At 38.4% G+C, this 26,106-nt stretch overlaps 6 protein-coding genes across 7 annotated transcripts; 2 read left to right on the forward strand and 4 right to left on the reverse strand.

Annotated features, from left to right (window-relative positions):
- Positions 1 to 7,242: 7,242 nt before the first annotated feature.
- LOC133726596 (phosphoenolpyruvate/phosphate translocator 2, chloroplastic-like) lies at positions 7,243 to 10,271 on the reverse strand. 2 transcript variants are annotated; one of them, XM_062154179.1, is made up of 9 exons: positions 9,811 to 10,271; positions 9,264 to 9,386; positions 9,008 to 9,160; positions 8,710 to 8,795; positions 8,414 to 8,498; positions 8,097 to 8,216; positions 7,903 to 7,980; positions 7,681 to 7,810; positions 7,243 to 7,593 (listed from the first exon to the last, which is right to left on the reverse strand). In XM_062154179.1, the coding sequence occupies exons 1-9, from the start codon at positions 10,201 to 10,203 to the stop codon at positions 7,517 to 7,519; spliced, it is 1,245 nt and encodes a 414-aa protein (XP_062010163.1). In that variant the 5' UTR covers positions 10,204 to 10,271; the 3' UTR covers positions 7,243 to 7,516. The 2 variants fall into 2 exon arrangements, with proteins under 2 accessions (XP_062010163.1, XP_062010164.1); XM_062154180.1 differs by having other exon boundaries at positions 9,264 to 9,361; positions 9,811 to 9,946.
- Positions 10,272 to 10,530: 259 nt separating this feature from the next.
- LOC133726598 (uncharacterized) lies at positions 10,531 to 12,528 on the reverse strand. The gene is made up of 4 exons (XM_062154182.1): positions 12,409 to 12,528; positions 11,652 to 12,114; positions 11,086 to 11,330; positions 10,531 to 10,924 (listed from the first exon to the last, which is right to left on the reverse strand). The coding sequence occupies exons 2-4, from the start codon at positions 12,101 to 12,103 to the stop codon at positions 10,683 to 10,685; spliced, it is 939 nt and encodes a 312-aa protein (XP_062010166.1). The 5' UTR covers positions 12,104 to 12,114; positions 12,409 to 12,528; the 3' UTR covers positions 10,531 to 10,682.
- A 104-nt stretch (positions 12,529 to 12,632) lies between these two features.
- Positions 12,633 to 16,040, forward strand: LOC133726597 (uncharacterized). The gene is made up of 9 exons (XM_062154181.1): positions 12,633 to 12,763; positions 13,298 to 13,636; positions 13,974 to 14,007; positions 14,167 to 14,373; positions 14,580 to 14,669; positions 14,959 to 15,024; positions 15,119 to 15,210; positions 15,289 to 15,336; positions 15,639 to 16,040. The coding sequence occupies exons 2-9, from the start codon at positions 13,302 to 13,304 to the stop codon at positions 15,748 to 15,750; spliced, it is 984 nt and encodes a 327-aa protein (XP_062010165.1). The 5' UTR covers positions 12,633 to 12,763; positions 13,298 to 13,301; the 3' UTR covers positions 15,751 to 16,040.
- A 148-nt stretch (positions 16,041 to 16,188) lies between these two features.
- Positions 16,189 to 17,348, reverse strand: LOC133726601 (glutaredoxin-like). The gene is made up of 4 exons (XM_062154183.1): positions 17,190 to 17,348; positions 17,006 to 17,094; positions 16,555 to 16,653; positions 16,189 to 16,444 (listed from the first exon to the last, which is right to left on the reverse strand). Exons 1-4 carry the CDS (start codon positions 17,243 to 17,245, stop codon positions 16,365 to 16,367), a joined length of 324 nt encoding a protein of 107 aa, XP_062010167.1. The 5' UTR covers positions 17,246 to 17,348; the 3' UTR covers positions 16,189 to 16,364.
- A 998-nt stretch (positions 17,349 to 18,346) lies between these two features.
- Positions 18,347 to 22,939, forward strand: LOC133726602 (isocitrate dehydrogenase [NADP]-like). Its single transcript, XM_062154184.1, has 15 exons — positions 18,347 to 18,725; positions 18,913 to 18,956; positions 19,062 to 19,171; positions 19,293 to 19,330; positions 19,521 to 19,598; positions 19,802 to 19,855; positions 19,933 to 20,034; positions 20,124 to 20,212; positions 20,313 to 20,416; positions 20,883 to 20,951; positions 21,037 to 21,152; positions 21,735 to 21,769; positions 21,841 to 21,983; positions 22,166 to 22,288; positions 22,500 to 22,939. Exons 1-15 carry the CDS (start codon positions 18,482 to 18,484, stop codon positions 22,591 to 22,593), a joined length of 1,443 nt encoding a protein of 480 aa, XP_062010168.1. The 5' UTR covers positions 18,347 to 18,481; the 3' UTR covers positions 22,594 to 22,939.
- Positions 22,940 to 25,668: 2,729 nt separating this feature from the next.
- LOC133734294 (uncharacterized) lies at positions 25,669 to 26,106 on the reverse strand. Its single transcript, XM_062161916.1, has one exon. The coding sequence runs from the start codon at positions 26,104 to 26,106 to the stop codon at positions 25,669 to 25,671; it is 438 nt and encodes a 145-aa protein (XP_062017900.1).

Consider the following 26,106-nt stretch of genomic DNA (forward strand, 5'->3'; position numbering starts at 1 on the left):
CAGGTTCCACATCACCCATTCCGCTTAAAGCCTCGAGCCACACCTTACTCATGAGACTACGGGCATAGCTTTCAAGTACCTGCCCGGTAGCCGCCCAATACCAGCATGGTGAAACCAACGCCGATCTTGAGCGCCCCCGGACGAGAAGAAAATCTCAAAACTTAGGCGCAGAGTCCGAGTTTTTTGGAGAGAGGGCTAGGACATTGAGAGAATTATATATATGTAGTACGTACGTACGTACGTACGTACGTAAGTGCATTGTTTTTCTAATAACGTACGTGCCCATGCACATTGATTGTCTGAGTAACGTAGCTATCTAAAATTTACATACTCACCAAGTGCGTTACTATTTCATGCGGGCATTAATTGTTAACCGATATCTTTGCAGAAAGAAATGTGGAGCGAAGAAGAGGACAAGATCCTCATTGAGGCGCACAAACAGATCGGAAACCGGTGGGCCGAGATCGCCAAGAGGCTTCCGGGGAGGACGGAGAACACTATCAAGAACCACTGGAACGCCACCAAGAGGAAGCGATACGCGAAGAGAAAACTGACTAGCACTATCAATTTGAACGTCAAGGAATCCTCTGCCAGCAGCATACCTATTAATGAGAGTACTCTGCTGTCCAAATACATCAAGAGCGTGGTGAGATCCTCGGCCGCTGCTTCGGCAGAAAAGAAGAAGGGTAAGTCTGCAGTGGTGTCTGGTGAATCAAGTCTGCAAAGTTTAGCTGAGTCCGACGTCTATCGTCCCCAGCTTGAGAAGGGTAAGATTGCAGTGGTGTATGGTGATAAATCAACAAGTTTGCATGATCTACCTGAGTCCGAAGTCTATCGTCCCCAATTAGAGACCAGCCACTACGATATGGAATGGGCGGCTTCGGTGGCGGCTGCCGCCGCTGTGAATGCAAACAAGCAGCTGAACAACTCCAGCGTGGCGGCGACTATAGGGAGCATTAGCTCTTTTATCTCTTCTGACAGAACCATGTATCCTGAGTTTTACGGGTACGGGAATGGGAGTGACACTGGCATGCAGACCAAAGATAAGGTTCGTCTCTCTTTGGAGATGAACTGTCTTATGCAGGAGCAGGCTCACTTGAAGAAACCAGATGTGGATTTGATGGAGATGATCCGTGGAACTCGCCCTTAAGCCTTTTCCGGCGAGCGATGGAGGACTTGTCAAGTTGGTCTGGTGTGTTTGCCTTAGCCAGCTAGCTAGTGTTGTTTTATGGTGCAATTTAGTAGGATACAGCGTCCCAGAGGTAGCTAGAGATCTGGGACTTGAATAAGAGTTGTGTGTGATCTGCAAGAACTGGCTTCTGTTTCTGTGTGTGTTAATTTAGTTTGTGTTTGGTCATGAATGTAAGCTTATTAGTAAGTGTTCTAATTAGGAGGGTTTCGGACTCTTCTGCCATGTATAAGCTTTCGGCTCTTTTATATGTAATGGTTATTTGAATTATTACTTCTTGTTGTTATTTTCAGCTTTTCTCTGTCTCATTTAGGGTTACCGTTACATGAACGAAAATATGTAACTACGCTGTTGCTATAAGCGGCGGGCTACCTTTTGGTTATCAGGTTATCTGCTCATATATTTGTTGGGCTTTGAGCATTTGAGCACCGATGGGGTTTTATTTTTTCATCTTTATTTTTGGTTATTACTGACAACTTTGATCAAGTTAGCTTGCAAATTTTAGAAATTGAAAATAGAATTGGGAAATTTAAGATGGAAACTCATATTATACACACATGTATGACATACGAATGCACGTATATAATCTGATGGTATATAAGTTATCTGTAGTCTAAATTTCTCATAATTGACTGATAGAATATTTCTGTGTGCATGTATGACATACATGTGTATATAGTAGAATTTTCAATTTAAGATTATTGAAATTTAAAATTTTATTTCTTATCCTTAATTCTTTATTTTTTTATTATTATCAAATAACGTAGAATCTGATGGTGTATAATAAGCTATACGTAGTCTTTCTTTTTCATAATTGACTGTCAGATTTCCGTGTGCATGACATACATTTGTATATAATAGAACTTTTTTGATTTAAGGTTATTGAAACTCAAAATTTTAGTTCTTATTCTTGATTCTCTATTTTTTAATTACTATCAAATAACAAGGCCCGTCAAACACATAGTTGTCTTAGAGCAACTCCAACAGCTTCCCCATATTTTAGTTTTTCTCTATTTTAGGGAAAAATGAGCATCTTTTGCTCCAACAGATTCCCTATAACTTTCTCCATTTTAGGGAGAGTGAGGAGAGAGAAAACAAAATTCCCTAAATTTACAGCAATCTCTAAAATTTTAAGGAATAATTTGGAGATTTTAGAGATTGCTGTAAACTAGGGAATCTGTTGGAGTTGAAGAAGAAAAATTGCTTAAAACTTTGACTTTTGCTTCCCTATAATACAAAAATTATAGAGAAGCTGTTGGAGTTGCTCTAATTATAGAGATTTGTGCAAGTGGACTCACCTCATACAATTAAACGTATACAAAACACGAGAAACTCGAGCAAGTTCATGGGGACCATGTGACCCACTTTCCACTAAATGCATTGCCAGTAGACGTTTTTTTTTTTTTTTTTTTTTTTTAAAAAAAAAAAAAAAAAAAAAAACCCTTAACCCACCCCACCCCCAGTAGACGTATATATATGCAAAGGTTCTTAATTTCTCTGGCTTTTACCGCCCAAAAAGTAACGGATGGAGTGAAGTCTATATACAGTAATGAGAAATTCTTAGGTGGGGGTTTCCCCACCACATGGCTTTAGGGCCACCCAATCAGAAGAAAGAAAATTTTTCATCTTTTCCGAAACTGCCCCTATTTCTTAAATGTACAATACCCAAAGACCCCCCTGCTGGACAGTGATTAATTGGTCTGCCGCACCACGTGGCTGTGCGGGTGCCCCACGCAAGTCTTTCTCTACAGTAATATATGAATAAAGTTAATAATAATTTGACAAATTTTAACATTAGTTACCAAATTAACAGTTATAATATTACCAAATAGTCCAAACTTATTAAACTTGTGGTACCGAAATCGAAAATTGAATTCTTGGGTTTAACTTGTGGTATGCAATGGCTTGTCGAAATATATTAAATTTTCTTTTTCACCTTGACAATAAATAAACAAATTTTTATTTAATTTCTTTAATTACTAATTAGAGCTTAGGTAAAAGTTAAAAAAAATTAGAGCCTTACGATTACACCAATGGCTATAATAATGTCAGGTAACATGAAACATCTATATATCAATTGCACTAAAAATTTTGATTTTTGAGACCACTTAACGACTTTCTTTCAGTATATGTTATTTGTCTTTGCAAGATTATAATTGTCACGCCCCGAGTTTTGAATAACAAATTCAAATCCGAAGCATGAATTATACAATTTAATAGAATAAACGTTCTGAATTTTTTTCTCAGAATAAACACACCACTCGCCACTCAAATATAAAATCTCGAAAACCTCGAGTTCATTATTACAATTCACTCATACAAAGTAAAATTGTAAAGCCCTAAATGAGCATAACATACTTCACTACAGAAAATCAGAGTATCACAAAGCAGCTACTCTATGCAGTTCGATCACCTTCCTGGTTCTCCTGTCCTGTAGGATTTCCCGCTACACCATTTGAATTTAATAGTGCACCGGGAATTGGCAACAACACAAAACCCGGTAAGCTTTAAAGCAATCTTTAAAGCTCGTATGAGTAAACAAGAAAGGAGGGTTGATTTTATTAAATTTCACTTCTTTTTAACTCAAAGAACAACCAACAATTACCACATATGCAAGAAGCATCAAGAACTCATAGAAATCCACAAGGAACACATTTCCACACACCTCTATCCACATTATCACCACTTTGGTCCTAAAATCACTCAACCCCCTAAATCACCACTTTGGTTCATCCCAACAACACGTTAGAGCTCTAACTACATCGTTACCTGTCACCTCGGCCAAGGTTCAAGTAAACGGTATACATCTCGGTTATTATTTAACCGGCGTTCTTCGGACTTTTCCCCTGTCCTCAGAGCACTACATCTCGGTTATTATTTAACCGGCGTTCTTCGGACTTTTCCCCTGTCCTCAGAGCACTACATCTCGGTTATTATTTAACCGGCATTCTTCGGACTTTTCCCATGTCCTCAGAGCACTACATCTCGGTTATTATTTAACCGGCGTTCTTCGGACTTTTCCCTTGTCCTCAGAGCACTACATTCTCCACCTCTATACATCCCACAATGTCAACCATGAATATCAACATGAACTCATCAATCATCATCATCACATATAAATATGGTAAAACATATCTCAATCCATAATAATTAAATCATCACAATTCCACACTCTTCAATGTCACACCATTCCACGTATAATCACGTAAATATACATATACGTAATTATCCGCTCAGGGATAATCACTAATACCAACTATAGTTCACACAAGAAAAACATGAAATTCATTTTGTATAATTAAAATCGTTTTACGTAATATGGACCGTAGTTGATCAAGTCCATATGATTTAAAACAAATATTTATTCCATAAATATTTTCACACAATTACGACAAAAATAAAGTAATTAAGAGTACTTGGTTCGTAATATGAACCACGTGAGTTTTACTCACCTCGATATTCCCGCTGCGTCTTCAATTCAACACAATACACACCAAAACCGCTCACCCAAGGAAGACCGTCAATCACCTAATCAAACATGACCTTAACTTAGCCAACAACTCAAAAACATACTCAAACAACAATCCAACGGTCGGATCGAAATTAAATGATGATCCAACGGTCGGATCCTCACGGATCGCCTTTAGGATCACCCTCCAAAAATCATCACGAAGATCCAACGGTCCGATCTTCCTGAATCGTCCTTACTAACATCTTCACAAATTTATACGAAAATCCGACGGACGGATTCTCACGAATCGCCTCCCTAATTACTGTTTTGCATTTATACGAAGATCCAACGGTCGGATCTTCGCCCATGACCACACAAAGCCACTGGAACAGTCATAAGATCATCATATCAAAACTACAAGTCCATCTGACGGTCCTAACTTCACAGATCACAAATCTAACGATCGAAACTTAAAAATTCATAACTTAATCATACAATATCCAAAAATTGCGTATAATATATCGAAATGATCGTATTGAAATATAGAATCTAAAAATGCACAGAAACTATATTTTTGACCCCCGGAGGTGGCCGGAAAGGGCCGCCGGAATTAGTGGCAGAGCCGCCGCCGACCACCGCCAATGGTGTCGGGGCCGGGCTGCTCCTCTTCCTCTCATCATGCTTAACAACTTTCATAACTACCATGTAAGCTGAAAATGACCGGAAGTGGTTGAAATTACCTAAAACAGTCGAGGTGGCCGGAAAATTTCCAGAATCCGGCGAAATTTGCAGAATCCGGCAAGGCTTGATTTTGACGTCAAAACTTCAATTTCAGGCTTCGATCCCTTCTAGAGAGTTGTTAAGAACATCAAGGAGAACTCACTGGTTCAAGAATCAATCAAAACGATGCACTACAGCTCGAGATATACCGATCGAAAGATTTTCGTTTCGGATTGAAAACTTACCGAGCTCCGACGAACGTGAAACCGGTCACTCTAGGTGCAATCCTCCTAGTATGATGATCAGCAAGTTGAGGGGAGTTCATGGAGCCAAGGATCGGAAGTTTTGGTGGCCGGAGCTAGGAGAAAACCGGCGTTGACCAAAATCGAGCTTAAATCGAAACCGGGCCGCCGCCGCTGCTAGGGGCCGTGCCGCCGTGCAAGGCTGCCACAGACAGGTGCGCAAGGACCATACGAAGCCAATGGAAGAAGTTTGGTGAGGATCGGTGGCCGGAGGAGGAAGAAATAGCCGGAAGAAAATCGAAGGCCATTTCCGGTCGGGGGAGGGGCTGCAGCTCCGAGCTTCCATTTTTGGAAATTCTGAAAATATTTTCGGAAATTTCCGAAAATGGAAGCTTTATACTAATTTGGAAACATTTTCAAAAAAATCATAACTAATTCATAAGAACTTCGATTTTTGCGTTCCGCATATGCACGCGATCGTGTCGACGAGCTCTACAACTTTCATGAAGGAAGTTTTCCCAAATTTTGAACGTATAAAAAGTCAACTTTCGCGAGCCCCTAAATAACGTTCGTTTTCGAAAATTAATCGTTCGAACTAATTCCACAACTTCTCCGAGCCTCGTACTCGCTCCCACTATCGTGAAATCATTTCTAAAAAATCCACGGAATTTAATTTGGATTTTTCGGGGTATTACAATAATAACTTTGCCTTTTATGTGTAAATGTCTAAGCAAATGTCATTGCTTGTTGTAACTCATTCACAAATACAAATTTTGATGATGATCAAAGGCACAAGTACATGTAGTACACATGCATGTATGTAATTTAGAACATTCTTATAAACTTGACCAGTTGGATTGAAATGATTTCTTTGGATCGACAGTTCGACATGTATAGGTTGGCTTTCGGATATGTCTTTGACAAAATATGAGAGCAGAAGCATTTATAGTTTCATTTTCACATGGCAAACCATCCATTGAAAACTGATGATACCCATCCCCTTGATCTATATATAAATACTTCATGCAGTTGGTCAGACTTTCTGAGACCAAGATCAATTCTCTTATAAGCTTCCTCCCCTTTCTTTTATCGATTTCTTTCATCAATTTCTAAGCTCTCAATATCATGGGAGTGAACTTATCGTCTTATCGAGTTCACTTCATCCCACCATGCACCAAGATTAATATATTGTTCTAGGTCTTTTTTCTTGACCCCGACAATAACCTCATTTCCAAGATTGCTCCACAAGCAGTGAAAATGGTGCCGAAATCGTTGGAGACGGAGTTGGAACCATCAAGAAGATCCACCTCGGTGAGGGAAGCGAATAAAGCTACGTGAAGCATTAGATTGACGGGATTGAGAAAGATGACTTTGTGTACGTACAAGTAGATTTTGATAGAAGGAGATGCTACAGATCGACTTGATTGAGAATCTCTTATGAGATTAAGTTGGTGCATATAGAGCACCAGCAACTACCACACCAAGGGCCAGGGTTGAGATCAAAGAGGAACACGTTAAGGCCGGAAAAGAAAGAGCTGCTGGTTTGTTCTAAGTTATTAAGAACTACCTTTTGGGCAATCCTGATGCAAACAACCAAGGTTTTTGGTTTTGTTTCTCTGTTCTATATACGAAGCTTATGATTAAAGAGCTGTTTGAATTCAATCTCAATAAAAAGGGGAAATTCCACTTTACAGATCACTAATTTAGTTTAATTCTCTGAACTCATGAAGCTATACAATGTTTTTTTTTTGACACATTCTGTTTTCCATGCGCCTAAGTTGCTACTGATGCAGCATATGATGGCACCAAATTCCTCATATCTATTTTTCATACAATTGATGATGATTAATGATGAGCACAGAACTAATACATCTGCATCACTTCATGATTTTCCTCTTTGGTGATAAACTCAACTCAAGCAGCCTTGGGCTTTGGCTTAATTCTCTTGGCTCTTGAATATAAGAAGACTCCGGCAAGAGCCAGAGCAGTTCCTGAAATCAAAATCAGTACTAATAAGGAACTCTGCACGCTATATCAATATGCTTGTATATGGTTAAGCTAATGAGTAAGGAACTCACCGAGGGAGTTTATGGGTGAGACCGGTGTTTGGAAGAAGATGACTGAGGAGACTATGACCACCACTCGCTTCACACAGTTCCCTACCGCATGTGTGACTGGTGATACCATCTGCAGTATCATATACGAGACCTGCACACACAAAAATGGAAAATAAATAGAAACAATTTTTAGGACAAAAAGGAAAATGCAACTACATGTATAAAGAATAGGAATTGTGTCACCTGCTGGTAAGTGTGGAAGCAGAAACCAGCCACAAGTGATCTCACACACAACTCTTTGATGTTCAATCCTTGGTTTGCCTGAGAAGAATAAATAACAAAAGAACAACACAATATTAATGCATCATCAGTGACTCAGTGTACGTTGGGCCAAAAGTAATCCTTTTCTGTTAGAAATACATAGTAGTGCTACTTACAGCGGATTGCAGGTATGAAGGACTAAATTTAACGCCTTCCAAGAGAATAGCAGAAGGAAGCAACAGTATGAAAGAAATGATGGTTATCACTGAGAAGAGATTGATATTGTCCAAAGATTCCTAAGTACAAACAAACAAGTGTCATAACAAAGTCATAATCCGAGATATTCTTGGTATGTAATCCACAAAAATATACTAGAAGTTACTTGCAGTACTCCCAAACTATTCAAGAACCATCTTCCATAATGGCAAATAGCTCGTGGGCAAGCTTTGTTGGTTTCAAAGAATTCTGTATATGAAGAATAACATGATTTTACCTCTTTCTTGGCCATGAACTTCTTGCTGAGAACATTACGCGACTGGTTAGTGATATTAGAAGCCATTGCACTACCAAAGCCAATCCTGTTTCAAAAAGGAATGCATAATCACTTGTAAGAAGAAGAGCAGTGTTTACTCGCATTCAATCTCTTGTCATTAGATTACAAAACCAGTACATCTAGAACTAGTTCTTTCACTTAGCAGGAGCTAACATTGCTGTCAAAGGTGTATAAAATTTGTGTTTCCAGCGAAGCTGTTAAGTTCTGATGAGAGACAACTGTGAATCGTCTGTTACCAATTAAAAGAGGCCTCTGTGAAGGACGCCAATGCAACTCCACCTACAATTGGTACAAGAGAAGAAACCACCCAGATAGTTGGCCTCTGTGTGCACAGCATGATCAAAAAACTGAAAGTCAAATCACTTCATCATCAATAACATACATAGATTATCAACTACAAATATGATTGGGATATGCAACCACATTCTTAAATTGTGTGTAGCACTGGTGCTTTATAAATTACACAAGTAGGAAGCAATAGAGTGTATTTATCTCATTCAACCAATAACATGGAGGATAAAATTAAATGGTTACCTCTGCAAGCAAGAGGGCTGAGAATAGGACAGTGAAGAAGGGCTCCATAGCTTTGATCGTGTGAGTGAATGAAACAGCAACTTTCCGGATACTGATGTTGGTCAATAGGTTTCCCATCGTGTGCGCCACAGCCAGTGGTAGAATTGCTGCAAGCTGCCAAGTCAAAATATGTATTAGTACTCGCATACTGATTAAGCAGAATTGTCCACAATAAGGCTGCATCATAGAATGGTAGTATATAGAGAAGCAATGGTACCTGTGAGCGAGTGATCTTTGGTCTGGGGTAGAGGTTTAGAGTCCACATCAGGATAATCATGACAGTCCCACAGGCAAACTGAAAGGCTGTAACCGTGGCTGGAAATGGATAGACTTTCAGAACCTATCAACAACCTCTCATCTTTTAAATGCTAGCTTTCTTCACTTGCCGAAAATCAATCATCGTACAGGCTAGTACTGTGTGTATGTTAGGAAATGGATTTGCCTTACAAGTTCGAAGTGACAGACCAATTCAAAAGTGGTCTGAAATTGTTATGAAGAGACAGTGCCAGTGGTAATGAAAATAAAAACCTAAAGTACTTCGATGCTAATGACTTTCTTATGCGTGTTTCAAACGCAGGCCCTGTGTCTATAGGGTCCCAACTCCCAAGTATGAAAAAAGTTATATGAAAATGAAGGTGGAACAAAAGTGATGCAATAAATTCATCTCAGTGTATCATAAACAAAGTAGTGTAAACATGCATTTTAAAACAAGAATTAACTATCCAAAATGAGGGATCAGATGTATAAAGATAGAGGTAATGAACCTGTTTGTTGTAGATGTTGAAGTAAATGTTCAACAGGTACCAAATTCCAAACATGGCACCGAGCTGCAAAGTTCGAGCCAATCCACTTGATTCTGGAGCCTCCCCGGCACTCTCGGGCCCCGGAGCAGCAGCCTGAGTAGCCCTGACCTTCAAACTATCATAACTTCGGTTTAAGGAAAGGAAGGAGGCAGAGATTTCAGCATTGAAAGAGGAAGAAGAAGTAGAAAACGTGCCAAAAGCTGTTTGCCAGTAAAGTCTCTGAATAGAACTGATACGGTGAAGTTGTGTAAAACAAGTCGAGGCTGAAAGTTGAGAGAGTTTACAGCTCGGGATTCGACATGGAGGTTTTAGAAATGGGGTGGAAGGAGACAGAGCAATCGCACTGCTCTGCATCTCTATTGCTGGGAATGGAAAGCAAGCAAAGAGTGAAAGAAGCTGAAGTTTCAAGTTTTAACGTTGCATGAGTACAAAACTGAAAACGACCACTTGAAGCTTTTCAAATCTCAAAACGCAGCAGCTGAATGAATGGATGGCATGGATTTGGCATTCTGTGTACTAAATTTTGCTTGGACAAACATGTGGCATTTAATGCTCCAATTTTGAGGCTGATTTCTTTAGCTTCTATAGATAATCTTCCACAATCCACAAATTTTAGTTTCATTTATCCTATTCATATCTTAAAATATTATTATTGACTAAGATACTGAATTGGAAGCACTGTTCGTTCAAATTTTTTTTATCAATGATCAAAAGAATTCCCCTTACAACAACAAAAGGTTATCCCAACTATTTTGGGGAATTTCCCTTACATAACATAAGAATAATCAGACTCTAGATCTCATAACTAAATACGCTGAATCAAAATGCGTACTTTATGAAAGGCATTTGAGCCTTGCAAATGTCAAATAGCCAGTGTGGCCTTTGGCCTCACTACATGGCCTAGCCATGACTACAGAAGCGCTTGTAGTTTCCTGCTCATTACTTCCTTCACTCGATCGTTGCCGCCTCTTACATGGTAGAGATCCAACAGAACCACTTTCCTCGACCTGGAAGCTATCCATTTTCCCTTCTCGAACTTCATATGTGCGAAGGAGTATCTCAAATGTCCTTATATCTACACACAAGCAGAGGAAAAAGATCTTAGATGTAGATTCCAATTACTTTGCTTTATTACGAAGTAAATGCAATTTTTTAAAGAAGAGTTGGAGGAAGCAAATTCTAGTTCATGAAAACACACAATGTACAGGCGAAGGAAATAACTACATTAAAGCTAACCTGTAAACTTTGATCTCAAAGTCTCCGATGCTCGCTGCACCTGCTCAATGCACGGGGAAAAGGAGCATACAATCCCATCTTGTTTTAACATTTTCTCAACTGAAGGGATGGCTAGCCAGGGTTGGGGAAGGTCCAGGAAGACAGAATCTGCCCTCCCAGAAAACTCATCTGGAAAGCCTTCACCCTGAATATCTCTAACTCCTACTGTGACCGTGTTGCTTATCCCCGTCTTTTCAAAGTCCTCCCTATAAAATTAAAGATCATTTCAGCATTTCAAGACATCTAATAGGTAATGAAAACCTTCTTCAAACAGAGGTAATAAACAAATCCTCCGATGGTATGGTTCTGATCTAGAATGAAATTTGTGAGAGGTCTATAAACAAATTGCTCAACTCACTATTTCAATCTCAACAGTTGTATGTCTAAAAAGGAAAAGCAAACATTGATCTAATTTGTACATGAAAGGGGACATCCTAAAGCAAATAGAGGCTAGATAATACCAAAATCATGAATATCAATAAAGCAACAAGCCTATAGCCAAAAAAGTGGAGATCTTCATATCTTACCTAGCCGAGGCCGCCCTTTGCTCATGGAAATCAAATGTATACACATGTCCCTTAGGAGCTACAGCCCTTGCAAGTGATGTAGTTAAAGACCCACTTCCAGTCCCCGACTCCAGAACCACACAGCCAGGAACTATCTCCAAGAACATGATCACAAAGCTAATATCAGCAATGTAGAGAATCTGCGTCCTGTGACTGAGAACCAAAGTCCAAAGCTCAGGAGTGGGAGCCAACAAGTAAACAAATCCACCTTTGCTGCTGAAAACTTTGGACCCAAATTGCTTCCCTATCCAATCCGAATGCTTAAACACACCAAACCGATTCTCAAGCACAGAACCCTCACACACTTTAACAGCCTTCATGTTATCATATCTCTCATACACAATAACCAAATCCCCATCTTGAATACATCTTGTGAAAGATAGCTTCTTCTTTGCAGATTCAACAGGCAACATCCTCAAAAAATCTGGGGGAAAAAAAAAATTGAACTAAATTTTAAGCATAATCACAACATCTACTCAAAACTATTATAACCTCAAATTCAGCATTATACAAAAAGAAACTAGCTTTATACTGGTTCTGATTATTTATCAATAACCCAGTTTATAATTAACAAAGAAAAGCTGGGCATTACTAGTTAAACCCTAAGAGCTACAATCACAGAGCTAAAAGAACAGACCTTTATCAACTTTTCCCAAATAATGTTAAAAAAAAAAAGATATTATTAAATAAATTGAATTAAAACTGCAAATAGACTAACCTCTTCAGTTGCCCTAAACACTAGAAACGCAGAAGAAGAACAAAAGAAGCTGCAAAGAATACTGACGTAAAGGAGGAAGAAGAAGCAAAACCTTTTGCAAAAAAGTTTGGGCCTTTGAATTGGGCCGATGGGGGAACATATTTTCTGGAGGCCCATTTGAATAAAAGCCCAAATTTTTGATGTCGTGGGCAATCTGATTTACTTAAATCTGTTGTCAACGGTGAGAGAAGTGATCAGTAGAAACCGCTAAAATTCTTGGTCACGAATTCCGATGGAACCCAAAACATGAAGCTTGGAAGAAGATAGAGGGAGCTGAGGAATTGACTGATAGGAATTTTCCCTGGGTAGTTTTCAGGTTTACACTAACACTACCCTGCTTAATAGTTACTGTTTCATTGCAGTGTGTGAAGCTTGATATTCATAGTGGCATTATGGTTATGATTGTGTCTGGTTTTGGGTCTATATTTTTGTTCCAATACATGTTCTTTTTGTGCAAGTACAATCTCATGGTATTTGTTTTTTTTTTTGTTTTCTGGATTTTTCTGTATTTTCTGCTAATGCAGTGATGCTATTTGGTGTTAAGGGTGTGTGTATCAGTCTCATTGCAAATTTGATAAGCCGTTATTGAAGAAGTTCATGAGAGAAAGCTATAATTAGGGAGCTAGGTTGATGTCAATACATTGGTTTTTGGTATTTTTAAGTAGCATAACAGTGTCAAGTATGTAGGTTTGGCATTCTGATGCTAAATTTTTGGTACCCAACTTTAGCTCTTTGTTGGGAATTGTTGCTTTTTTCGTCTACCAATTCGAATTTGAGGACACGGGGTAGTTTACTAGACTTCTTAAATAGTTGTGGATGATTGAGTAACAGTATATGTTGATTTCTATAGCACGATGGAACTAGAGATTACTGCTGATACTACTGCCCTGAGCTATTGGTTGAACTGGAGAGTCTTGTTGTGTTCAATTTGGGTTTTCACACCTATGGTTGGAGCGTTGCTAATGATATGTAAATATGAAGATTCGGAATATTTGAAATCTAGCCGAGGAGAAACTCAGCGCGACGTAGATAAGGATTTCTGTGGTGATGAAGCATGGAGACCATGCTTGAAAGTAATTCACCCTTTATGGTTGTTGGCTTACCGAGTGACTGCATTCTTTCTGCTTTTGGCAATACTGGTTGCTAAAGTTGTCGTCAGTGGTGGTGGCATATATTACTACTATACTCAGTAAGACTTGTCTCAGCTCATCTGGTACCATTCAATTTCTAGGGTTATCTACACATTATGCAACGAAGTTAAACATGAAAACTGAAACTGGTTTACTATTCAATTCTTGTCTAACTTTGAGCAGTGGCCACTATATTCAATTTGTCACGAGGTTCATTTCCGAATTTCTATTCTATGACTATGGTCTGGAAGGATTTTTAAAATGGATTTTCATTTAAGACATTTCTTGTATGTCATCAACACCAGCTTCCAAGTTAGTTATGACATGTGTTTTTGTATGTCATATTTTTTATGATACTTCCAACTTCAGGTTGTGATGTTTTCTGGATTTGGACAGGTGGACTTTTACCTTGCTTACCATTTATTTTGGGGTACGCTTTCTGATCTTCTTCTACCTTAGATCTTAATAATCTAGTATTCGATTATTAAGATGCTACCATTAGCAGACTATACAAAAGCCTTTGTAAACCCAGTATTTCAAATTCCCAGTTGAACTTTGTTCTCAGTTTTGCCGTGTGCTCTTTTTGTAGCTTGGATCTCTTCTATCAATTTATGGTAGTTTCTGGTATAACAAAACGAGAAGAATGGGTATGGGTGTTCAACATGTGGGGTCAGATGCAGAGAATGGAACATACGTGCTCCTTGAACATGAGGAAAACGGCTTAAATAACCAAGAGGAAAACTATGTTCTCCCAGTAGCAGTCAAATGCAGTTATGTCTTTCAAGCTATATTCCAGGTCTTGTTTTCTTCTTTTTCCCCAATAATTAGTGAATGCATTAGCTCTGATGGTAATAAGTTCATTCTAGCTCTCTTCTTGCAAGATTGTCTTAGTTATGAGCCAGAGAAGCTATTGAACATGTTACCATATTCTCACTGGTGATGTGGTTGCATACATCATTTTTAACTCCATCTTTCCACTCTATTTTGATGTATTATATTCAGACGAATGCTGGAGCAGTGATGCTTACCGATTGCATTTATTGGTTCATAATCTTTCCATTCCTCACCATCAAAGACTACAATCTGAGTTTGGTATGTACTACAACTGTCAATACATCCTCTACCTCCCTTTGCTTGATTGTTTTTCTTGCCATGGGCAAAAACAGATGTGTGCCTCAGTCGTGTTTGTAAGAAACATAGTCATTTGAAAGCCAAGTGTAGCTTGATTATGTCAGACCTTCTCATATATACCAAAGAGACCAAAGGAATGATTTTAAATAGATCCGATGTAGTTTGTCAGTTTGGATGGTTTCTAGCAATGTCTTCATTTCCTATCTAGCTTATGGTTTATATTTTCTGTTGAGGTTCCTTTTTGTGTCAGTTGACGGTGACCATGCACTCGGTCAATGCTGTTTTACTCCTTGGGGATGCAATGTTAAATTGCTTGGTAATTTCTTTCAGACATTCTTTTCTCACTTTGAAAAGAGAGTTGTTTATCTAAGCTTCTCACTTGGTTAACTTTTTCAACCTACACTTTTCAGCAAGTTCCCTTTGTTCGGATATCTTTGTTTGTTTTATGGACTGGTGCTTTCGTCATTTTCCAGTGGATCATTCATGCTTGTGTGTCAATATGGTAATGTTGGTTATCTTTTTGATATCTCGGAACATCCTAATTCCATCGAAGAAAAGTTGATAATTCTCTTTGTTGCAGGTGGCCATACCCGTTCCTTGACTTGTCATCACCATATGCCCCAGTTTGGTACGTTTTCTCAACTCTTTTTGTGACCTCTCCTCATTGTTGGTACATCAGATTTGTGGTAAAATACCATTCTTTTACTGAAGAATATGACCTTTGATCTGAAAACGGTCAGGCGGGTTTAAACTCGTTAAGGGTTAAAATGATATCAAGATAAAATTCTGCAAACTTCAAGAAACAATGGATTTTATGAAGAGTTATAAGTCGGTAAGCACCTGAAGATATAAGTTATAACCTATTATTGTGTAATGTTTAGCAGAATTATGTATATCTGATCCATTTCATTTTGTGGTACTGAATTGCAGGTACTTAATGGTGGGATTGATGCATATCCCATGCTATGCTTTCTTCGCACTAATCGTTGGGTCAAAACGTCACCTATTGTCAAAATGGTTTCCTCTGTCATATCAATGTTAAGGAAGAGATGGTGTCCTTGGTACTACTGGTGAATTCTCAAAGACACGTCAGGTGTTTCCTGGTGCAAGCGGAGAGAGTGCTCTCTATTTCAGGCATCTCCTCTCCTATATATAGGATACAGCAAATGTAAAGCTCAGATGTATCAGTTCTCTGTGCTAACCAACATTTCTGACCGAAGTGGGAAAGGAAAAGATTATTCTCATTTCTCCATTTGTACTCGAATTGTAAGCTTTTTATAACCTGAAATTGTACTGGTATATTTAGCATCAAGCTCATTATTCAATCTATAATCCTGTGATAGTTAACTAGTCTGGTCTTTCAGTTTGATTAATGTTAATTTCTATTTCAATAACGACAATTCAATCAAGGTATTGTGAAAATGATCTGAGGCATGGAACCATGGCTAAAAAATTCCATTATCCATCCCAAACAACAAGATAAGCAATGCAGAAAATTCATTCATCCGCAAATTGAAATTGAAATTGAAAATATCAAATCACAGACTGAAATATACAATTCAAGTTTAATGTGCTTTATGTTCTGGAAAAGAGAGTGGTGTACAGATCAAGCAGAAGCACATAAACGAAATTATTCTACTATGTCCAAACTCCTTTTCAAGCAGAGGATTTGGCAACAGCTCCGGCTTGAGTGAGCAGAGGAGCCAGCTTTCCTTCCTTGTGCAGGGCCGTAGTTGCTACAGAGCAATATCAAATTACATTACATTAAGACAGAGCTCATGTATGTGGAAGACACAGTTAAAACTTCAAACTAATCATATGGTGATTTAGGGATTTGTAGTCTTACCGTCGCATCCACCAATATGGTTTCCACCGATGAACACATTCGGCACAGTCCGCTGTCCAGTCAGCTCAGCCAGTGCTGCTTGTAGCTGATTTCCATCACCTTCAAAATCAAAATGCCAAAACAAAACTACCATCAATCACTTTACGTTTCTACCCTCAAACAAAAAGTTAAAACTCAATAATTCATGCATAACGTGGCGTCTATCACTCTTGAAACAGATTTAATCACCACAGTTTCGTAATTTGTCCCAATAAACTTGAGGACTATACACAACTTCTAATGAAAATATCGTAGAGCCATCACAAGTCAACAAGCATTTGTAGACTCAAAAGCTAGTTTAGACCCATGATTGAAATAATTTCAAGTTTTCAACTTTATCAAATCAAATCAAATCAAATCAGAATATTTATGCCTCCATTTAATAATTTGAAAGAGAGAGAGAGGTACTGACTCTCTTGGTCCAATTCAATGGCCTTGAAATTGACTCCCATTTCAGAGAAGAGCTTCTTCACCGTCACGCAGAAGGGACAATACGACTTGCTGCAACCAAATTCACACAGATCCATCACCATTTTCATATTTGGTAAAAAAATAAAAAATTGATTGGACGCAGAGAGATAGAAAGGTGAAGAAACCTGAAGACGATGACGGAGTTGGAGGAAACGAGCTCCTTTGCCTTGGGCAATGCCATAACGACGAAGTTTTAGTGTTTCTGCAAACCCTAGAATTCCAAATTGGCTCTCACAAACTCGTGGTCTTGATTCTTGAAGAAGAAGAAGTAGACTGGAGCGCCTTATGTATATAGGTGTGGGCGTAAGGGACGGCCCGCCACGTGGCTGGTACGTACGTAATGGGCTTCGTTACCACAGAGGAAGGTCGGTCCAAACTCCAAAGATTCGAGGTAAGGGATGACGTGGATGTCGAGTAGGGAAAGTAAAAGACGTTTAGACGTGACTACCTAACCACCATTACAATGCATGCTCCTCAAGTGCTCAATGCTCATATCATGAACCACCACGTTCAAGGCGTGACGTATATCAATAAAATAATGGATTTTATAGTTCTACTTTTTTTTTTTTTTGAAAGGATTTTATAGTTCTACTTAATACGTAATAAACGTCCGTATTTTCTTTCTAAATACGTATAAGCATTCTATGTTTTCGTTAACCCTAATGTTGCTGCTTTGTTCACTGCAGTAGGAATAACGGATGAACTCATAAATGGACTGAATCGCTGAATCATAAAAGAGGATTAAGATTATCATATTCACATCAAAATAACAAACGTTTCATGTCTTCAATTTTCATTAATCAATAATAAGATTTTCTGTCCTCATTATTATGGAAGGCCAATGTGTTTCATTTCATTTTTTAACTCCACAAATCATCAATACATAGCGCGCGCATACACACACATATATATTATTTTTTCTTTTTGAGTGGTTTCCTCCACAACTGACAGCTAATAAGGAGATTAATCTATTTCGGACACAAGCTTCCTAACCTTCCTTGATCACAAAAGCTTTCAGCTAGAATCAAACCCAAAACCTAAGAATACGAGACTTGAAAGCTCGTCTAATCTAAAGCCGAGTTTGCCAACTCCACCACATGTGTATAATTGTATTTGAAACATTTCTTATTTTCTCTCTCTCTATTTTGTGAAAAACACATCATATTCCAAATATTCTCATCACCGTCTCAAATATTCGGCCGCTAACTTGACTTGCAAGTTTGATACAAGTCAATCTTTCTCCCTTCATATCTCCAAATGCCAAGTGGCGCATCTGAGTGGAAAAATACTAAAATACCCCTTCCGTTGATAAACCCCAAAAACCTCATTTCCGTAACGGCAAAACTCACCAGTCGAAGATCAAATTCCCGGAGCTCCACCCAAAACGCACCACCGCCGGAGCTCGGAAAAAAGTTGAATGCTAAAGGCGAGACTCCAATTGAGCGCCATGTCGCGCGCCGCCATGATATCTTCTTCTTCGTCTTCTATAGCCCCGAGAAACCCTAGCTTCTCCTTCACTTCCTCGCCGAGGCGCTTCAATGGAGTCGGCAACCGCGTCTCCTTCGCCGCAACCTCTAATCGCACTTCGCTCCGGTGCTACGCTGCTACTTCCGGTGGCTTCGAGAAAATCCGGGTTCAGAATCCGATCGTCGAAATGGACGGTCAGTAATCAACACTACACTTCTTCATTTGTTCGCTTTATTATGCTCTACTGAGATTTTGAGAAAAACCAATGCGAAGTAGTGATGGAATTAGTTGTATGATTTTCTTTCATAAATTGTAGAATGATGCAGTTTTCGGTTTTCCAAAGTTGATTGTTGCTGTGGTTATTGTGTAATTTTTTCTCAGGTGATGAAATGACGAGGATCATATGGACAGCAATCAAAGAAAAAGTATGAAGATTCCTTCTTTTCGGTGTGAATTTCGTTTTTTGCTATGGTTTGGTGTAGAATTTTGATTTGAATTGATGGGAAATTTTCTGTGTTTTGCTATTGCAGCTTATTTTCCCCTATGTGGATTTGGACATAAAGTATTATGATTTAGGGATTGAGAACCGTGATGCTACTGATGACAAAGTTACGGTAGAGAGTGCCGAAGCCACTCTTAAGTAAGTGGTTTGATTCAGAGTGTATTGATTGCACTTTCTTGAAAAGAAAGGGAAATGGCGTATTTGAATTGTTTACGATTTGCTTTTCTGTTGTCTCATTGATTCCTTTAACGGGCTGCAGGTACAATGTTGCTGTGAAATGTGCTACAATAACTCCTGGTGAGTTGTTTCTGTTTTTCTTCATTACTGTGTTTATCTCTCTTACCATGAGGAACTTAGATAGGGAAAAACGCTGGCTGTCCTTTAACACGTTCACGTACTCACGTAGCAAGCGGAGCCTGTTTAATTGTTGTCTTACGGAAAGAGAAGTTTTATTGTATCTAATTTTCATGTTCATGATACATTATAGATGAGACCAGAATGAAGGAGTTTGGGCTAAAATCAATGTGGAGGAGTCCCAATGGCACAATTAGAAACATTCTAAACGGTTTGTATCTGTCTCTTGCAAACTTTTTATGAACTTTCCTGATAATTGATAACTTTGTAGTGCTGGCTGATTTTGGCTACGGTAGATGCAAGTTTACAGTCACTGCTGCTCATTAGACTTTCTTGTGATTTTTTACGCAAAGAAACAGTTTTCAACTTACTTGCCTAAGTTTCATTGTTAAAGGGTCGTTCTTTATTTTGTAGGTACTGTCTTTCGTGAACCTATCCTATGCCGAAACATTCCTAGAATAGTTCCCGGTAAGGTTTGGATTCTTTTGTATGTTGATCATAGGTGGAGTACTGTGGAAACTGCTTAATGCTTGTTGAACTCACAGGCTGGAAGAAACCCATCTGTATTGGTAGGCATGCTTTCGGCGATCAGTATCGAGCTACTGATACAATTATCACGGGACCAGGAAAGCTGAAAATGGTATTTGGTAAGATTCAACATTCTTCCTCATGTGGTTGAGGCTCATGGAAGTTATCTATCATTTTTTGCTTGACATCTATCTGTTCCATTGTTCAGTCCCAGAAGGAGGAGACACCCCTACGGAGCTTAATGTCTATGATTTCAAAGGTCCTGGTGTGGCCCTCGCTATGTATAATGTTGATGAGGTTTGTCTTATCTCAGTTTGGCCATCATGCCAGAACCTTTTTGTGGATTTTAAGCCATATGTTGATCAAGTTTGGTAACAAACTCTCGTATACTTGTCAGTCTATTCGAGCTTTTGCTGACTCTTCCATGTCGATGGCATTTTCCAAGAAGTGGCCACTATACTTGAGCACCAAAAACACAATTCTTAAGAAATATGATGGCAGGTAAAAATAACCCTTTGCTTTCAATAGATAATTTATTTATTACTGGCTACAACACCTTTGGTGGTAATAGGCTCATCCCTACTTATTTCTTTTACAATGTGCATATCAACAAGTTTACTCTTAGAGTTTGCTAATTTAACAGTCCTATTACACTTTTTGTGATGCTAGTTAGGGAAAATGATAAAGTCGTGAACAACTGTACTCCCTTCATCAGGGTCTAATTCCACGTTTCTATCATATTGGTTTTTCTTTTTTGATGATTGTAGTGAAAAATTTCACTTTCCTCTTTCAACCAATGTGACTGAATTGTATGTTTGGCCCAAGTGTTAACAAATAATAAGGGATGTGTTGGAAAATGAACTTTTGGGACTAGTGCACAGGACCAAAAGTGTATATTAGCTCTTACTCTGTTCTCTTCTCTCTCGTAAGAAATTGTACAAAATGTTGATTTCTCGGACTGACACAGGTTTAAGGACATATTCGAGGAGGTTTATGTGGAAAAATGGAAGCAGAAGTTTGAAGAAAACTCTATATGGTTTGTATATTCAATTGTGAGTTATGTATTCATATAAATGTTTCCTGGGATAGTTTGAAATAGTTAATTCACTTTGGGCATATAGGTATGAGCATCGGCTAATAGATGACATGGTGGCTTATGCACTCAAAAGTGAGGGTGGATATGTTTGGGCTTGCAAAAACTATGATGGAGATGTCCAGAGTGATTTGCTTGCTCAAGGTGCTGTTGAAAACTTTGCCTGACGTTATTTTGTTTTCGATTTCTGCTACTTGTATATCACTGTCTTCATCTGATATGTACATGTGGATATATATATATATATATATATATATATATATGTTTCATGTGTATGCCATAATTTATGGATTCTCCTTTCTATACCACCTTGGATTTAGTTAGATGGACTTGTAGCTTCGTTTCCCTGTAGAATGCCAGACATAGTATTGATTAAGTGTTGGCCAAAAAAGAACATGTTGATTTTGGATTAATACTGTGAAATCTATAGTCATGGCATATTCAAGCAGGGTTTCCTGTTTTATATTAGATGATTTTCCTACTGTTCAGTACAGAAGAGGAGTGGTATCAGTTTCATTGTTAACTTTTTTCTTGGTGTATCCCCAATTTCTGTCATGTGAAAAGAGAAGTATAATTCAGGATATGTCTCAGGAATTCTGTAAAATGGGGTTAGATGGTTGAACTTGAATGTAATTTAATGAGTAAATCTGTGTTTCCAACTCCTATCAATTAGTAGAAATGCTCTCTCTGTCTCAACTCTCATGTCTGTTCTTTTTTTTTTTGCAGGATTTGGCTCTTTGGGCCTCATGGCTTCTGTGCTGGTATGTATCAAATGTTAACATTATTCATTTCTATGCCTCCAATTCTAAGTTTCTAACTACAATCAGTGCAGCTATCCTCAGATGGGAAAACAATCGAAGCTGAAGCAGCTCATGGGACAGTAACTCGTCATTTTCGGTTACATCAGAAGGGACAAGAAACCAGTACAAACAGTATTGCTTCAATATTTGCATGGACAAGAGGCCTAGAGCATAGGTACTGTTTGCATCTTTGCATACCATGTTGCATTTCTGTAAATGAAGTGCTACAACATGCTTTACAGTGGCAGTCTGCCTTTGATGAGAACAGTCTATCATGGTTTACTTGTCATCAAAAACACTATGGCATACATCTTTCCTGCTGGTACCAGATAATCTGATGACCATTATTGTTTTCAGGGGCAAATTAGATAAAAATGACAGGTTGCTAGATTTTGTTCGAAAGTTGGAGGCTGCATGCATTGAGACAGTTGAGGCAGGAAACATGACTAAGGATCTCGCCTTATTGATCCATGGCCCCAAGTAAGTGGAATCTGTTTGACAGCGTTATTCACATTTATAGTTAGTTGGGGTGTGTCACACTGGCTTTCGTTCCTTAAATTTCCTTCTCAGCTGTTTGGGACACATTTGTCAATTGGTTTTCCTTTTCTGTGCTCGACTAAAAGCGGTGTCTAAATTGGCCTAGAGGAATGGTTCTTCGTTGCCTGAACTGACAAGTTTCTGTTGTATGCAGGGTATCAAGGGAGTTCTATTTGAACACAGAAGAGTTTATTGACACAGTGGCAAAGAATGTTGAGCAAAAGCTTCGGGAACCTGCTCTGGTCTAATTGGATGCCTCTTAGTTGAGATGGTAATTGTAGGAAACCCTTAAAGAAAGTTTTGTGAACTTGTGGTACATGGAAACTTTTCTGTTTTGATTGTAAATTTAGGAAATTCAATCATATAAAAGGGTTTTTCCTAGGATATTTGCCCATTAATAAAGGCCCCTTAATAAATCCTTCCACAAATGTAGCCATTGCCAAGGTTAGATATGAACTTTTTCAATGGTGGCAATAAGAGAAATGTTAGGCACAGTTTTCTTTCTTCCACGTTCAGTTGGGAAGAAACATACATTTTCCCAGTTAAACTCGCTATATAAATAAATCATCTTAATTATCGTTTGAAGTTATTGAATTGGTCATTGGACTGAATGGAAAGAATAGGTTGACATATGGGTAATATCATTCATCCGACGAAATGTAATTCTTGTGTTTTTGGTTATGTTGGAAGGAATCAAACCATAATTATCTTAGTCTTTAACTGATTCAATCGCTCTGTGATACCTCTTGGTCTATGCTTGAGTTTTGTTTCTGGCAATCGGTCTGAGCTTGTGTTTAACTGATGAAGATTAATTTCATTACCAACACCAGTTGCATACTGAAGCTTCAGTTTGAAATGATCTTAATTATGTATATGGTAACTTAAAATATCATAAGGGGTTAATCTTCACGATCGAGTTGAGAGACTCGAGCATCTTCTCTGGCTTTTAATTTGGATTTAATAGTTACTGAACTTGGATATATGGTAGTGATTTGTTCAAAACTTGCTCTTAGATACTACTAATAAAGTAGCAAGTAATACCTAAAAGGCTCAATGCAGTGTTACAAAGTGCCATGATCTTTCAGTTCAAACTTCAAGCAGAATGATAGTTTTTCTTTTTCTACTCTAATCATACATATCTTTCGGTACTTGTAAAATTGCAATTTCCTTTTCTTTCTTTTTCTGAAAAAGACAAGACACTAGTGACAAGTCTCTTTTACAGTCGTACAAATTAACTGGATTCTCAGTTGCTTTGATAACCCTTTTACCCTCCATATATAAATACTCTTGTGTGGATATATGAGAGAGCTAAGAGAGAGAGAAAGAGATTATGAACTCTGCTAGCTGTAATATTCCACATTTTCCATTCATCGAGTCTGGGAAGCAAGATTACAAGCTCTCTTAAGCAAAATATGAGGTACAGTTATAAATCAGTACTAGTTGCAATTCTTTTAGTGTTCATGCTATTGGAAGGGATGTTGCTGAATGTTCATCTCGATTTGAAGAGACATTCTTCAAGATCAAGCTCGTCAAAAACTGTTTTCTTCAAGGTATGGAAATTCAACTACAACTACAGTGAGGGGAATGGTAGAAGCTTGAAGCACAGAAGATTTGGCAACCATGGTTTCAGAGCAAGGAACCATTATCATCTGACAGATGAAGAACAGAAGAGAATCACACCAAACGGCGCAAACCCACTTCATAACCGGTGATGATGATTAGTCGAGACTAATTGAGTGCTTCATTGATGTCCAAACATGTGCAACTTCATATATAGCTGGGCCTTCAAGCACTAGTGTAGTACTGCTGCATGTCCAAACTTTGTGCAACTGTCATTGTTATTGATGAATTTTTCTGGCAACTTGCTTGTAACCATCATAGCTTATAAAGCTTAATTTGTTTCATTCTAGCTGTACCATTTTTCTGTATATTTTAATTACTTCCATCCTGGTTCATCTTCTTCGTGCTATACTTCATTTAATTATAAGTTAGGGACATGCCATTTTTGTCCTTGTTTTGAATTTCGCAATTTTGGTCCATGTGTTTAACAACCTTCGTAACTTTAGTTCTTTCTTCATATTGATGTTAAAACAGGCACTTTCTTCCCACTGTCAAGTAATATTTATATTTTCAACCTTAAAGTGAAATAGATGTTCCGAGTTGAAAAGAAAAATGATCAAAACAGGTACGCACTACGCAAGTCATTTTACATCAAAACAAAGAAAAAACCTAAACAGGAAAAGTTGTCAAATACAAGGACCAAAATTTCGATATTCAAATGACCCAACGCAACACGAATAATATTTGATCCTATTGTTTGGATTCTAGCCATTCAAATCAATAAAGACCACCAGGATGTTCTCTGAACCATCTTTCAGTAGCACTGTTGAGAAAGGACCGAAGGAGAAAAAGGAATTGATACTAAAGAGAAAAGGGCACTTTAATTTGTGTCAGTAATTTTTCCTTGGAGTAATAATCTTGTTATTACATAAAAGATGCCCACACTACTAGTACTGGCACTGTCATAATCTGAAAAGGGAAAATTGCTAATGCCTGGCAAAAAGCAAAGCTAGCTAGCTCATTCAGGTCTCAAGTGACTTGTCACCTTCTGAGAGGGCAATTCGATTAGAGAAACCGAAGAAATAGACGTTAAGCAACAAAATGCCAACGAAAAAAGCAGACGAACAAACTCAAAATTCTCTTTTGTTTCACAATTTCACAGCTGGCCGGAGAAGATCTTCATCTGCTTTATCCCCAACTGTGGATATATGAAGGATAGTGACCCTACTACTAACCCTAACGAGATTGCAATAATATATGGATCATTAGGGGTTTTAGGGACGTCAGACATTCTCTTGGGCTCGTGAGTTAGAGAGAGGTTAAGTTCCAACCTGCCAAGAAGTTGAAGAAACCCAGAAAATCAGATCCCAGTTATCAATGGCGGGTTTTGAAGAGTCAGTGTAATGGAATAGGGACAAGAGCGACTCGGCTACAAAATGGGCTTTAGGGCAGAGGCTCTTGTGGTTGTGCATGGATGGATGGACCATAGTCTAAACTCCATGCATGGATAGACCGTCGTTTTTGTCAGTCTCTCGGCTCGAGCAGAATTTCAGAATCACTTGTATGTTCTTTTTCACTATTTTGGCATGGTCCTTTATCTCTGACTATTCTCTTTTTTGTTTATAAAGATTACCATTGTACAATACCACAAGAATACCATGTAGAAGGCCACAAGCTATCGCAGTGAAGATAAAAAGATGACTTTTTTTTTTTTGGTTACAAAGGAGGCCTAAAAGGCCTGAAACAAAAGGAAAAACAGAAAATTAGCCCTCAGGCCCTGTTCTAACTCTCCTAGCTCTTGGGAGATTGCAAAGATCATCAGTGAAAGCACTAGCAACATGAGGGGGAGGGGTGTCAAAAATCACAATACCATAGTCATGGCTGAGACTTCCCTTAGCAAGAGCATCAGCAGTATAGTTGCATTCCCTGAAAATATGTCGGATCCTAACGTCTTCAAAACCATTGATTAGATGTCTACAACTGTTGATAATGTTGCCTAAAGGATGAGATATAGGGCAACCATCAATCAGCAACTTAACAAAGATAGCCGAGTCAGATTCTACTTCAAGCTTTCTGATATTCAGGTCAGAAGCAAGTTTCAACCCAGAAAGCAACCCCCTAGCTTCAGCATTGATGATTTGGCCAACCCCCAAGTTTATGCTGAAGCCTGACAACCAGATAAAAAGATGACTTATCGTCAT

Source organism: Rosa rugosa, chromosome 1 (genome assembly GCF_958449725.1).
Source record: "Rosa rugosa chromosome 1, drRosRugo1.1, whole genome shotgun sequence".
In the NCBI taxonomy this organism is placed as follows: domain Eukaryota; kingdom Viridiplantae; phylum Streptophyta; class Magnoliopsida; order Rosales; family Rosaceae; genus Rosa; species Rosa rugosa.

Bases quoted from the DNA above. Each gene is read 5' to 3' on its own strand.
- LOC133726602 (XM_062154184.1), top strand. From the start codon at position 18,482: ATGCTAAAGGCGAGACTCCAATTGAGCGCCATGTCGCGCGCCGCCATG. The intron at 19,856-19,932 runs GTAAGGTTTGGA...TTGAACTCACAG, and splicing joins CATTCCTAGAATAGTTCCCG to GCTGGAAGAAACCCATCTGT. The intron at 21,984-22,165 runs GTACTGTTTGCA...TATTGTTTTCAG, and splicing joins ACAAGAGGCCTAGAGCATAG to GGGCAAATTAGATAAAAATG.
- LOC133726601 (XM_062154183.1), bottom strand. From the start codon at position 17,245: ATGGCATTGCCCAAGGCAAAGGAGCTCGTTTCCTCCAACTCCGTCATC. The intron at 17,095-17,189 runs GTTTCTTCACCT...ATTTGGTTGCAG, and splicing joins AACTCCGTCATCGTCTTCAG to CAAGTCGTATTGTCCCTTCT. The intron at 16,445-16,554 runs GTAAGACTACAA...ATTGCTCTGTAG, and splicing joins CCATATTGGTGGATGCGACG to CAACTACGGCCCTGCACAAG.
- LOC133726598 (XM_062154182.1), bottom strand. From the start codon at position 12,103: ATGTTGCCTGTTGAATCTGCAAAGAAGAAGCTATCTTTCACAAGATGT. The intron at 11,331-11,651 runs GTAAGATATGAA...TTAATTTTATAG, and splicing joins CAAAGGGCGGCCTCGGCTAG to GGAGGACTTTGAAAAGACGG. The intron at 10,925-11,085 runs GTTAGCTTTAAT...GCTTGTGTGTAG, and splicing joins TTTGAGATCAAAGTTTACAG to ATATAAGGACATTTGAGATA.
- LOC133726596 (XM_062154179.1), bottom strand. From the start codon at position 10,203: ATGCAGAGCAGTGCGATTGCTCTGTCTCCTTCCACCCCATTTCTAAAA. The intron at 7,981-8,096 runs GTAAGTAGCACT...TATTCTTCTCAG, and splicing joins CTTCATACCTGCAATCCGCT to GCAAACCAAGGATTGAACAT. The intron at 7,811-7,902 runs GTGACACAATTC...TTGTGTGTGCAG, and splicing joins GCTTCCACACTTACCAGCAG to GTCTCGTATATGATACTGCA.
- LOC133726597 (XM_062154181.1), top strand. From the start codon at position 13,302: ATGGAACTAGAGATTACTGCTGATACTACTGCCCTGAGCTATTGGTTG. The intron at 15,025-15,118 runs GTAATTTCTTTC...TACACTTTTCAG, and splicing joins ATGCAATGTTAAATTGCTTG to CAAGTTCCCTTTGTTCGGAT. The intron at 15,211-15,288 runs GTAATGTTGGTT...TCTTTGTTGCAG, and splicing joins CATGCTTGTGTGTCAATATG to GTGGCCATACCCGTTCCTTG.
- LOC133734294 (XM_062161916.1), bottom strand. From the start codon at position 26,106: ATGACGATAAGTCATCTTTTTATCTGGTTGTCAGGCTTCAGCATAAAC.